Source organism: Chamaea fasciata, unplaced genomic scaffold (assembly GCF_029207755.1).
Source record: "Chamaea fasciata isolate MVZ Bird 193981 ecotype frontalis unplaced genomic scaffold, bChaFas1.0.hap1 SCAF_2, whole genome shotgun sequence".
Lineage (NCBI taxonomy): Eukaryota > Metazoa > Chordata > Aves > Passeriformes > Sylviidae > Chamaea > Chamaea fasciata.
The window spans coordinates 45,301,573-45,315,148 of NW_027094087.1; the positions used below are offsets into that span (position 1 = coordinate 45,301,573).

At 39.3% G+C, this 13,576-nt stretch overlaps 1 protein-coding gene across 2 annotated transcripts in view; it reads right to left on the reverse strand.

Moving 5' to 3' along the window:
* Positions 1-5,642: 5,642 nt before the first annotated feature.
* The window catches only part of MIPEP (mitochondrial intermediate peptidase), a 67,253-nt gene continuing 59,319 nt past the window's right edge, over positions 5,643-13,576 (reverse strand). For both annotated transcript variants that reach the window (XM_066175882.1, XM_066175881.1), the window contains 2 exons: positions 13,454-13,527; positions 5,643-6,685 (listed from right to left, as the gene is read on the reverse strand). In XM_066175882.1, the coding sequence (XP_066031979.1) occupies positions 6,591-6,685; positions 13,454-13,527 (169 nt within the window). In that variant the 3' untranslated portion in view covers positions 5,643-6,590. The remainder of the gene's footprint in view (positions 6,686-13,453; positions 13,528-13,576) is intronic.

Sequence of the window (13,576 nt, forward strand, 5' to 3'; positions counted from 1 at the left end):
CTACTTAGGGAAAACACCGCCAGCAATTCGGCACTGTTTTGGAAAAGACCTTCAATATTAAATAGTTTCAGCAAGAGCAATACCTACAGACACATGGCATGCATGAGGGACACATTTGCTGGGCAGGCTTCAGGGCAAGACAACGAACTAAGCTTACAGGAGATAAGAAGAAAATTTGCCACGGTGGTGAGGAATCAGGTGTGGTCAGAACTTACCTCGTCACTGTCAGCTGAGGTTACAGACCCCAATGGCCCTGCCTCGTTCTCTTAATGGCACCTCCAGTTCTTGGGGAACTCCCTCCCCGACCTGCCTGTGACAGCACAGGGAGGAAAGGCAATAGATTTGTGCAGATGTTAAGACACAATGAACTGTCACTTCAACTCTCATTTGTAATGAGTAGGATTTACTCTGGCTAGCATGAATCATTTTGATAACATATATAATTAGTTTTATAGAACTTTTAGTATGTTATAAAAGCTGCTCTATCACTTGTGTTCCCCCAGGGCTCTCTTATAAAATGATTTTTTACAACTGTATTCACCTTGGAAGTGAATTGCAAACAACTGAGCACATCTGTGTCAGAAGCATTGTAAGCCAAGGCATTCAAGGCAATTTTACTGCCTTTTTCGTTTCTAAAATCCATATGAAGAAATACAGGCACCTGTGGGCTCCAGCCCTATCAGCTGCCCAAAGCCGAAGACAACCTTTGCTCAGCCACCTCCACACAGCCCCTGGCTGTCCACAGCAGATGCTGCAGCTCAGCAACCCAGGAGCTGGGATGCTGTCAAATGACCTTGGGGGAAAACACTCGACAGGTATAAATAACACAAGTCTTTAATAACTTCATTTGAGCTACAGAAGTGTATGTTGGATGAGGATTTGTCTCTGTGCAGAGAGCTGCAAGGTGAGTTAACTGGATTCCATTTCCGTGAGGAAGAAAAGTGGGGCTGGTAGGAGAGCGCACTAAGGGAAACCAGCAAGCCCTTCTGACCTTATACACATTTTTTATTTCATATGTATTTCAAACACTGAAAGTAGGTTATGATTGAGCCTTGTGGCTACTTCTGAAAACCACCATTAATAAAAAGACTATTTTTAAAGACTGCCCTGCTAACCTGTTGTGAGTATTCCAGAGGAGCTTGATGAGGTTAAGGGCTGCTGCAAACATCAGCCAAACACTGGCTTCTGACCATGTTCAAGGGACAAGCACCTTCAAAGGCCTACCTGATAAATTATTCATGAGGAGCAGCTGCCTGCAGAGTATTGAGAGCTGCCATCCTGTGGCCTGTAACCTAAAGGGGCTCATCCACCCTGACTTGGTTCAGCTTGGAAACGCTTCACTTTCTTAGTGGATAACATTCAGGGCATTTCCCCACGGCCCAGTTTTCCCAGTGTGAGGAAGGCAGAAGAGAAACACTGGTAGAGCATGATACAAACTCCAGGCTGAACAGGCACCAGCAGGAGCAGCTGTGGACAGGGTGGGAAGAACCTGCCATGCTGCCATTTTGCTTTTCCTCTGTCATGAACACAAGCCATGGGTCAGACACAGCCCAAAGCATCCCTCGCCTCCTACTCTCTAGATCATGTCCTACTGCAGCTGTAAGAGCAGGTGTACATGGGGGCATTTAGAGGTGTCTAAGGAGTGAAGTGAAAGGGTTGTAAGGAGTCAGAGGGACAATGGCCAAAAAGCACTTCACAGAAACCAAGATGTCCTGAAGATTAATTCACAGCATCTTCTGTGGCTATTCTAATATTGTACTACATGATGCTGAGAATGATGTGTGAACTCAGTCATGTATGACAGGCTGCAAAAGTAAATAATGGTGGCATTTGACAATTGAAAAATTGTAACATTAAAAAAAAAAAAAAGTTCAGTGCTCTGAGGTGTTCTGAACAGAAAGCAGAGCTCTTGACACATCTATTCCAGCCATCTGTGCTCTCTCTCTAGTTACTGGAGCAAAAAAAGGCACATAAAACACCTAGTTCATCCCCATCCTTAGACTGGTAGGATATTCCATTTTGAAGATGTCTGTTTCTTCTCATCAAGAATGAAGGCAGCCAGAATGGCAAGTTTTAGCCACTTACAAGCTGTCTTAGAAGCTACTGGCTCTTTGGCAACTGCTGGCAAGAGGCACCCCACTCCCTTCCCTCCGTGCTTTTAAAATCTACGCAGCAGCAGAACACCCCAACCAGTCATCCTGTCAGATCTGTATCACCACTTTGCTTCTGGTTTAAGTAGTTTGTCTCCATGAGATTTTTTGGATACTTCCCCCAAACAAGAAGTTGTAATGATTTCCTACACCCGTGCAGCTCCGCATGCCAGCTGCTGAGGAGCAGCCGCAGTGGACGTGAAAGTAAACAAATCTCAGCCCGGGGAAGATCAGAAGGGCCGACAGGCAGCCCTGCTGGTGCTGATTTATACTTCCTTATCTTTTATCTCCTTCCCTCTCCTCCCCGAGCACACTAGCTGTTCTCCCACGGTCCTTCTCCCAGGGAAATCTGTGTGCTTGCCTTCTGCTATCATGCATCTTCAAGTCTCAAGTTCTTTAACTCTTGAGTTCATTCTGACTTTAATCTAATACTCCCTTTTGCTATACTGCAAACCTGCTGGGGTGAAGCGCTGGTTTGAACTTGATCCCAACAGCACACAAACAAATCCCTGGCTCTGGGAACACAAAATCTCCAATACTTTGCCCAGAAGCAATCTGAAATAGCAGACACACAGTGCCTCCCACTTCACAGCAAGCAGAGGAGGCGCTTTGGCTGACACTGCTTTTCCAGCTCTCCACGAAAGACAAGGGGAAGCCGCCAGCAGGACAACTGTCCAGCAAGCACAGACTTGCTACCCTCATGGAAAATCCTCCTTCCAAAGACACTCTCCTCACTCACAGCTTGTTGGACCACAAAAGGCGGCGCTGCCCTGGTATAACTGAAGCTACAGGGCTTCTCTGAATCAATCTGAATTAGGGCAGGTTTTTCAGAACAGTACAGTTCTGATGTACATTTCTGGTGCTGATCAGTCAACTCCAGCTCTTTCTCATGCGTTGTCCCTGCTGTCAACATATAATCCAGAAATCAGGTGCAACTTTGTCTAATTTCAGCTAACAGCTCTTGTTAAACACTTGTTTTCAGACCAATGTTCTATCTTTCAAATTTGTAGTTCTGTATCATTATGTTAATCTTCTAATAGATTAACATGCATATTTTCTGAGCTATCAATATTGAAGTTACAATCATCTCCTCATTTCCATGTTAGTGTCATCTATAATACTAAGCTCTCTTTGATATAAATACACTTTTTAGTTTCGCACACTGATTTAGATTCTGACTTGCTGTACAAGCAGCCATTTAACATCTGTAGGAAAGCTTTTATCAGCATATGATATGAATTCTTCCATCTGGCATTCCACTGAACACAAAGCAGAAACATTTTTGAACACCTCTGCCTTTTCTGTTACTGGCAGGGCTGTAATTTCCATTTTAGACACTGCTGTGGAAAGAAAGCCCTCTTTTACTCTGCCCAAGCTTTTAACTCAGAGGGGTTTTTTTGCTTCTGTACCATGCCTGCTTTCTAATCTATACTCAATTCTTCCCTGTCTGATTTCCCTTCTTTTCCCTGCCTTCTTAACTGCTGCCTTTTCCTCCTACTATCTTCTTTGGTATTTAGAGAACTTCATCTAGCACCAGCTGTATTTATGTCATCTGAAAGTAATTATTACACAATACTTCAGTCTATCTTAAGTGAATCAGAAAAATAATCACATCAAACATTAAAAAAAAAAGCAGCAAAGTTCACACCTCAGACTTCCAAACATAATCCACCTGTGCTTTTCTGATGTGTTGTAATTATGTGTTATTATTTCAGGATTGCATAAGGGTATAATTTCTTCTGAAGATGTTCATGACTTATTTTCCATAGAAGCTAAAATCCAAAACATTGTAAAATTTCAGATTAAAAGCACGATGCTGAGTTACAGTATTATAAACCAAACTTTTGAATAGCTGGTTCAGCAGCCCCAGTGGGAAAGCATGGAATGCTGGAAAAGGATTACAGTGGTTTTTACATTTATGAAGACTTACACTGCTGGTCACAAGAGAGGTCTCACGTTACTGAGAGTACACATTATTTGCTGGAAAATAAAAGTCTCTTGAGAAGAAAAAAAAAAAAAAAGGAAAAAAGCATCAGACATTTGAACAGCTGGAAGCATTTTTAGAAACTATCAAAAAGAGAGAAAAAATTTAGAATAATATTTCCCCTTCTATAGTAAGCCTCATGGTGGTGGTATAATATGTTCTCTAGAGCCTTAATCATGTCTACTGTTCAATCCTCAAAGGTTATTTCATTTAAAAAATCAGTGGAGGCAACAGAGTTTCCTCATAAGAATGTATTTATTTTTCTACCAGCTCCCATCTTTGTCAGACACCCCACGAGTTATAAATCTGAGCAATAAGCTGCAATCCACCATGCTCTGGCAAAAGGCAAGATTTTTTCCTTTCTTTGTTGATATCTGATTACATATTAGGAAGACATTGTTTGATGCCACTCTGATAGAACTTTGAAAAGACTGTTGTTTGCAGAAGGATCAAATGAGATGGTGAACTAAAGAAGTAATAGCAGCCATGAGCCTAAAGCAATATGAGTACTACATATATTTTGAAGAGGTATCTGTACACTAAATCCACTATCACTTGAATTTCTTTCAAATTAAAATGTAGGGGCAATCTCTTAATTGTAAATGCTCTGCTTATTCCGCCAATTATGATGCTTTATTTTTTTTACCACAGTGCTTCCAGAGCCGTGTCAGCACGAGGATTTCCGTTTGCTAAGTTCTTTTTGTCACAATGAATCTTTCAACGTGTGCCAGCTCCAGATAAACATAATCGTTAGTTTGTTCCAGCACAAAAACCCAGGCAACAAACAATGCAAGGCTCCCTTAGCAACACCCTTTGAAATATACTTCCATTAAATACCCCACTATGGGTTGTTAAATTTACATTCATCAGCTATTGTATACTTCATAGGCCTTCCCATCTTCACAATGTGGTTTTACTCACACCTAAACTGACACTTACTTTGTGGGTTTTTTAATGACTTTATTTACAGCAAAATGCCCACCTAGTTTGTTAAGCAAAACCATTCACTCTTCCCTCTCAGGGACCAACTGCAGACACACAATGGAGTTAGTCAGCAGTACAAGCCAGAAGCCTGGTTGTGGTATGTGTCTGAAAATGCACCCACTGTGGTTTAATCAAAGCATCTAAAAATGTCTAAACCCAGCTCCCCCAGAATGACAGTGCTACTCACACAAGGCAACTTCCACCTTGAAAAAACAGGCAGTGAAAAAAACAGGGTAAAATATCAAACAATACCCTTTTGCACAGACTCTGTTGAAAAGAGGGCAAATCATCCAATCAGGTCTCACTCTTATTTATCTCTTCCCAAACACCCACTTTTTCTGGCTGGGCTCTTTTACCTTTACTTGCTTCTCTCACAGTTATTCGCCCTCATCTCTCACCTTTGGTTCTCTTCCTCTCTTGCTTCTTTCACTGCATTTCTGCTGAGCAGAACACTTACCATACCTTTTATAACAACCTACAGAGGACCACTAAACAAGGCCATTCATACAGAAAAATCACCAGTTTTCTTTCTTTTTTTTTTTTTTTCCAAAACACCCTCAAATACCATTTCATAATTTACTTAAGAGGGAAAAGGAAAAACCCACTGATAACATTCCCTTTGTTCATTATCCACTATATAATGTGCAACATTACCGAACTGCTCTAGTCTATCCTGGAAAAACATTTGTTTTGAATTCTTTTGTTTCCCCTCCAAAACCCGCCCTCCCTGTACTTTAAACAGCTTCCCAAACTTGTCCACTCATCACTAAAAGGAAACTCCGTGTGAACAAACATGCAGGGACCAGATCAGCTGTAGGGTACCTATTTTACTCCTTTGTCCCTCTTACGTGTTGCAATGTATTTCTTTCCTCCTCACCTAAAATTTTCCATTACAGACCAGTAGGACCACAGATTTACTTCTCCCATCTTTCCCTTCCCTATCTCAAATACAGCTCCTAGTTTTTCACTTTTTTCTTTCCAATTTTCCCTTTGTTTCAAGCACAATTTGCTCTTCCCCAGTGCAGGACTCCTACAAGAAATATGGTTAAACAAAGTTGAAGAAAATCCATTAACACGTGAGAAAGACCTGTGTGAACAGTTCTGGGCCATAACATCAAGAGGTAAACCCTAGAAGTGAATCAATACATGTACCAAAATAACTTTCATACCCCTCCAATCACCCCAAAGACGAGTTCAATTCCCATTTACTCTCTTCCAACAAGATCAAATCTTCTAACAGTACACGGTAGAGGATTTGTTCTCTCAAATTCCATGCTTAAGGTCCTATGCAATGGAAAACAGTCATCTTCATAAATGAAACCAGGTGCTCCACTGAAAGTTTTTATTACTGTTCCACAAACATGAACAGTCAAACTCTAAAAGTGTTCACCAAAAAGCAAAACCAGTCACAACAATATGCTCTCCACAATTATGAAGACATATACAATCTTCCATAAAAGAATTCAGTTCTGTTATGAGTCCATGATAAATGTTTCAAAGTCATGGTCTAAGTCTGAAACAAGGGCATCCACAAAATCTTCAACTGAAGGGCATTTCTGAAGCATACCTACAAAAAAGCAAGACAAGAGACTTTATCAGGATGCTGTGACCTTGACAGCTTTGTGTCTTTTTACTGTTAACTACAACAGAAAAAGCTATTGGATTTCTCTGTCAAGAAGAAAGTACAGTTATAGTGAAGAGGGATTATTTAATTTCTTCAAGATACCTGTCACACATTTTCACAGAATTGACAGGTTTCAAGACTGTTAACTGATTTTTGTCATTATGATCTTGTTTAAGCATGAATTATATCTGTTTTAAAGCAATGTAACCGCAGACTCAGTCATTCCTAAATGACTGAAATAAATTAGGTTTTAAGCAGGTATATAAATCCTTATCTGCTAAGTCTCAGTTCTGACCAAGCCAAAAAATATTTTTTTTCTCAAAACATTACAAACCTTAGAACCATTTAATGTAGTATTTAAAGTACAGCCGTATCTGAAATTTTTGACAAGGCACAAAACATAAACAAAAGCAGTTTTAATATACTGCAGTTTTAGCTTTGCCTTTTTTACAGTACTAGGACTTACCTTTTCCTAAGAATTTAAATTACTGCATCTGTTAACTGTAGCACTTGGCTACACGATAACAGACAAGAAAATTAGCACAATGAATTAGTATTAAAATCATACCCAAGTACTTTGCCAGGTAATTCTATAAACAGAGAAGCTAAAAATTTCACCCCTTCCTCTCCAGAATCGCAATTTTAAGACGGCTTGAGAATATATCCTTTAAATTATTTTCAGATATTTCTTTGTACTTAACATCACATATAGTTGGTCTTTTCACTGCTATTAACATTTTCAAGATTACACATGAAAATTTACTGCACAACTTGTACCAGAAAGAAAAAAACAAACAAAAAAACCCCAGCAGTACAACTGCCAAATAATGTAAAATTTGATCTTTGTAATTCTTTGAAGCAATCTCTTCTTTCTGACATCTGCCAAAGTAAATATAACCTTGTTCTACCCTTTCTGATCGGTGTACCTACTGAACATTAATTTATATTCTTTCACATCCTCAACAATATTTTCTTTTAGAGGAAATTATAACTGCATGCTGCTAAAAGACTATAATCTTTTACTATAACACAGTGATTCAATACCCATCAGGAAACAGACCAGCTCAAAGTAAATTGGTGCGAGCAACCAAAAAGAATTTTCTTGCTAAGACCTTACAGAATTCCATTTCAATCTGATTTAAACACATTACAAATGTCAACACAAACTGTCATGGCCCAGTAGATTAATAGCAACAGTAAAAGGAAAAAAAATCTCGCACTATATATAGATTGACTGAAATGCTGTTAAATAAAGTTTGCATTAAGATATTTTCAAAATGAAAGAGAACAGAATTAATATTTCCAAGTACTTGGTAAACTTGTCATCTACTCTCATGTTAGAAAAATCACAGTGGAATTACTTGTAGTTCCCAATGAAAAATGGCTCTCAATGTGCTGGGCTCAGAAACAGATGTGTGCAGACAGCCAGCTACTGATCTGAGCTCCTCCGAGGGCCGTGGCCTCTTGCAGACTCCCTCTCCCGAGTCCCTGGCTGGGGAACACACAGATTTGGTCCCTAACAGGCTAGGAAAAATGCCAGTTAAACTCATATGTTCCTGCAGTTTTCACAGAAGAGGAGAGAGTGCCTTAAGAAGGTGACAAGGAGGGCAGCCCACTGAAACATGTACAATCTTTCCTTTTTCACCAGGTATCAGTATGGAGAGATGACTGAAATGCTGCACAGATGATACATAAAGATGGCCGTAACAGACATAACCACCACTCCCCGAGACCCATTATACAAAACTCCCCTTCCAATACTGACTTTATGAAAAACAGCCAGTCTGGATGATGCTCAGCCAATTCTTTGACACGCTAACAATTATTCTGCCAGTTATCAATACATTGCAAAAAAAGAAGAGCCAATAGTATAATGATAGGAAGAAGGGAAGAAACTGAAGCTGGGATTATCTTTAAGGAGATTTAATTTCCCCTCTTACATAAAAATGGCAAATCGTAACAAAAACATTCCTACCCTGGATATTACAAAATGAATAAGAGAAATATAATTAACTACAGCATACTTGGATGTATTTTAGTGCAGCTGAATACAGTCTCACCAAATATCACTCAAAACCTGTCACAAGTTGTACTTATTTATTAAAACCAGGTTTGCTTTAAATATGCAGGAGATTCCAAAATTATTCTGGCAATGGTGATGTCAAATGACCTCCTATCCAGTAGTTCCAGCTTTTGATAACAAAAACAGATTTCAGATTTCTCGCATTAGTGGTTTGTTGCATTCCTGTTTTCCCAGCACTGACATCAAAAGCAGATACCAACAGACTTCACTTTTGCAAAGGGACGAAGAGTAACTGAGGTCATTGCTAAAGAACTGTAGTGAAATGATGATGCCCTCATTTAATAAATAACTACAGATTTTAGAGTAGACAGCTCCAAAAGAAACAGGCAATGATTTCTGTGTTTTAACCTCTTACTCTACATTGATGTGCTAAAGAGTGGTCATGTCTCTCTTCAAACCCCATTAAAATATATCAAAGCAGGATCAGCTTTGATATATTGGAAGTACTCAGCACTTCAGTCCAAATTATTTAGTAAGATGTCCACAAGGTCTGATGGTTGCAGTTTTCAAATTTAGGAGTGTATTTTAATACGTTCAGCCCAACTCCTATTTCAGCTCAGTCTCTCCCAAGCCTAAGGCAACTGCATAGCTTATCTTTGCTGCTTTGAAGTCTCTTTCGCATTACAGCATTGCGGTTAACCACGCCCTTTTGAGAGATGGTTAGCTATAACCTGCAATCACTGAAAATTGAGAGAAGAATAAAGCCTGTGGCAAAATTTGGCCTCTGCCCCCCGGAACACTAATTATTTTGGGTCCATGTAGTTGGAGCTAACATATGTTGCCATTCACATCACCTTCTAGGATTTATGCATATTTCTTACACTTTCAAAGAGATGTAAACCATTATCTGAAGATTTCTGCAGCCTCTTCGAATTATAATTACTCCACGAAGCACAGTCTGAGGCATGGAAAAGCAAATTTTCAAACAGCATTGGAGCAAATGGGTGTTTATTGACACAGCCAGCTGGTTTGGTTACCATGTAGGCACAGAGCTCAGTATGACTGTCTGCAATGTAATACGGCATCAACAAACCAAGAACACAACCTCACACACATTTTGCACAAGGACTTCTTCAGAAGCCCCAAGAGCCATTTGGCTGCACCAAGGCTGCAGGAAAAGTGCACTCCAGGATATGTTCCATGCTCTCAGTTCCCAAAACATCCAACCCAGTAGTTTTCACACTGCAATTCACTTTCTGCCTATGCACCTGGGTTTCCTTCCAGCCAGGGAGTGCCAAGACAGAGAGGGAGGAATGGTGCACACCTGAATCTTGTTCAGACCTGCAACCAGCACACAACCGGACCTGAAAGGGACACCTGGGTTATATAACATTAAAGGAATTTGGAATCCTTAATGCCATGTAGTCCTAGGAAGGAGAAAATCTGCAAGAGCCATGTAGTCAACACAAAATGACAGAGGAATCAAGTTCTTCTCTAAATGTGTTTTTTCTCTAAGGAAAAATTAAAAGAAAATCAGCCTATTGGACAAAATGTTGTCCACCCATTTTCAATTGCTCTTGATTTCTGTATTTGTGACTATTTCTGTATTTCATTGACTATCAAGGGGGTAAGATAAAAAGGGTCACTTCAGAAAATGTTTAGAAAGTTTTAAAAAAAAATTCTATGATTTTTGGTTTTTTAAAAGGAAACAAATACCAAGAGAATCAAATGCAACCAAAACAACAACAACAAAAAGTATACCGTGTTTCCTAATTAAAGACTAGTTCAAACAGGAACCTTGTCAGTAACTCCACAGGTCAGATCCTTTATCTTTCCTAATCAGTACATCTATGGAATCATGTTGGAGAAAGATGAAAAGCTAGGGTCATATTTAAACACAAAAGAAAGACAATAGATAGCTTCTGAAAAGAAAATCATAACAAAGAAACTGCATTAACGAAATGTGCTCGTGAAGTAACCTGCTATCAAACAGCCAATGAACATGGCTAACTTCCTAATGAGGTATGGACGCACTTCAAGGGTGAGGCTGCAGATGTGCATCCGAAAGCCAGACATGTGCAAGCCCATATAAAAAAACACCTGAAATAACAACCTAAAGAACTTTCTGAAACAGGGCACTAGTCAGTGCAGAATCTGGACTGTTTCTCTGAAGAGGAGAAAAATCAAAAAGCTTTAAAGTTTGGTGGAATCTGTCTTTAATCAGATACGCTTCGTTGTTTGCTATGGAAGCACAGTTTTGCAACTGATGGAAACCAACAGGAGATGGAAATCAAGTAGTCAGGAATATCGATAATGAAAAAAAGGCAGCAAGAGGAATCAGAACCTCACTGAACCTAAACAAATTGAATCGTTCCTACTTTTCTCCATAAATTCTCTTTTTTTTGTAATAAATACAAACCAATCATGTACAAGTACAACTTTTTTCATCAGGTGTGTTCTATGATTTAGCTTTCAATAATCCCAAATCAGCAATCAAGTTACTGTCTTGTCCAAACACCTGAGTCACCCTGATTTCATTCTTCAGGGAGTAGTTCAAGCATGTTTGTAGAGCTTTTTACTTAACTACTTTTACTGTGTATAAATTAGTATCATGATATGCACAGACAAAGAATCTGCTGATGAACACTGGTTATTTTTATGATCTTGAATATCAGTTAGGATTTCTGTATAAAGAGTGTAAAAGTGAAATTCAGAATACAAAAGTGTCCAGGGAGATAATCTGAAGCAAGGAAGGTGTATCTTTGATGGATGAGGATCAGATCATGGTACAGTTAAGAAAACTGGGCATAAACAAGCCCACAGGCCCTGGCAGAATGCAGCCCTGAGTGCAAAGGGAGCTGGCACATGGCATTGCTAGGCAGCTCTCAGTAATCTATTAAAACAGCAGAGGTACCAAAAGACTGGAAAAAAGCAAAAGTCATGTGTATCTTCAGGAGGAACAAGCAGTAGAACCCAAGGAACTGAGGCTTGTCAGTCTCACCTCAGTCCCTAGGAAGATGCTGGACCAGCTAATCCTGGAAACTGATTTTAGACTCATGAGCAGCAAAAAAATCAGGAATAGTCACCATGGATTCACCAAAGGCAAGTCATGCTTAAATAACTTAATAACCTTATATGATGAAATAACTGGCCTGGCAGAAAAGGGGAAAGCAGTTCACGTCACTTCCTTGGACTTCAGTGAGCCCTTTGACACTGTCTCCCATAAGAGCCTATCACATGCAAGGGGGAAAGTCAGTTTTACTTACATAGATTCTTCTGTAAGACCATCCACAGATGAATTTTGTAACTTCATTTAAATAGTACCTGATTCAAGGAAGCACACTGCCAGAAACTTCAACATAGTTTCCAGGACATTCCAAGAAAATTCCACGCTCAGTAAAATAAAGAATATATCCCAGAAAGAGAGGAGATCATAAGCGTATCTGGTGTTTAAAAACATTTTTTCTTTCTCCACCATATGACTTACAATGTAAAAATCTGATATGCTTGTACAGATGCACATTCCTTGCAACTTCTTAATCCACAGTTCTGGGCTACCGTTTTTCAAGGTAACAAACACAAACTTTTCAAGAACAGTAAAGAAAAGTAAGTTTGGGAAGTCATATTGAATGAAAAATAACCCTGTAGATCAGAAACGTAAATAAATGACCTGAAGAATATATAGTTGTTACTTAATACATGATAAGTCTAAGGAGAGCAGAGGTCATGGCCTCAGATATAAACACATGGGTCAAAGAACTGAAATGTTCCAGTCATGAAACTGTGCCAATCTCATGATGAAATACAGACACATTACCACTGTCTTCCTTAACTGTAGAAGAAAGCCACTCAAGTTCCACTCTGCTAAAATGGAGTGAACAGAGGCCAGTGAATTCATATTCATGCTCAATACCAAGAATTTCAGGGAAAATTGAAAGATGCGCCAGGACTTAGCAAGTGCTCATCTTAGGAACAGCAAAACTAATGTTGGCTTTGAATTCTACAACATTACACAGGAAATCTTTACCCTGATTTCATAGACTTGAGATAAAGTCAGCAGTTTCTCAAATTTGTTTCATTCTCCTGGCATTGTTTTTTAAGGTATGAACACACAGAGTATTTTTGCTATCAGTATCAATGATTTTTAAAAGTTATTTTCCAGATTCAAAAGGCAAATACGGTAGTGAGATTAATAACGAACTGTGTTCCTTTATTACAGTTGTCAGAGATGCATGTCATGAAAATGTATACTTGAAGTACTGATACAGCCAAAGATATTTTGCTGACACTGAAATGATGCGGCCAAAACAAGTTCAACATCTCCTATACAAAATAACCATAAGATATTATGAATTCCATGTATGGAAAAGTCACAACCTAACTGTATCCAAGAAATAATGTAATCTATCTTCCTTCAAGTTTATTCTGAATTCTTCAGACAGCCTTGTAATACAAACCTTTCCAGCACTTCAGCTCAGCTATCAGCTGAAGTGGGGTATTAGCTATCTCCACATACCACATGGAGTTCTACTGACCACAATACAAAGGTGATGATCAGTCCACTTAAATTTTTCTTTCAAAAATCTAGTGAACATCCTAATTAAACTAAAAAGACCAAGTTGGGAAATGCAGTTAAGTTGAAGTTTCTTTCTTTTGCAGGGGAATAAAACAGTTAATTTATTTCCTACCTTGCACCATCAGCATGGGCTCCTTCGCACCGCCGTGTGCCAGCATCTCTCGACGATAGCGCTCCCCCATCGCCCTGGAGAAAGACAGGTGTTAGAGCCATCTGCAAACACAACTCGTCCAGC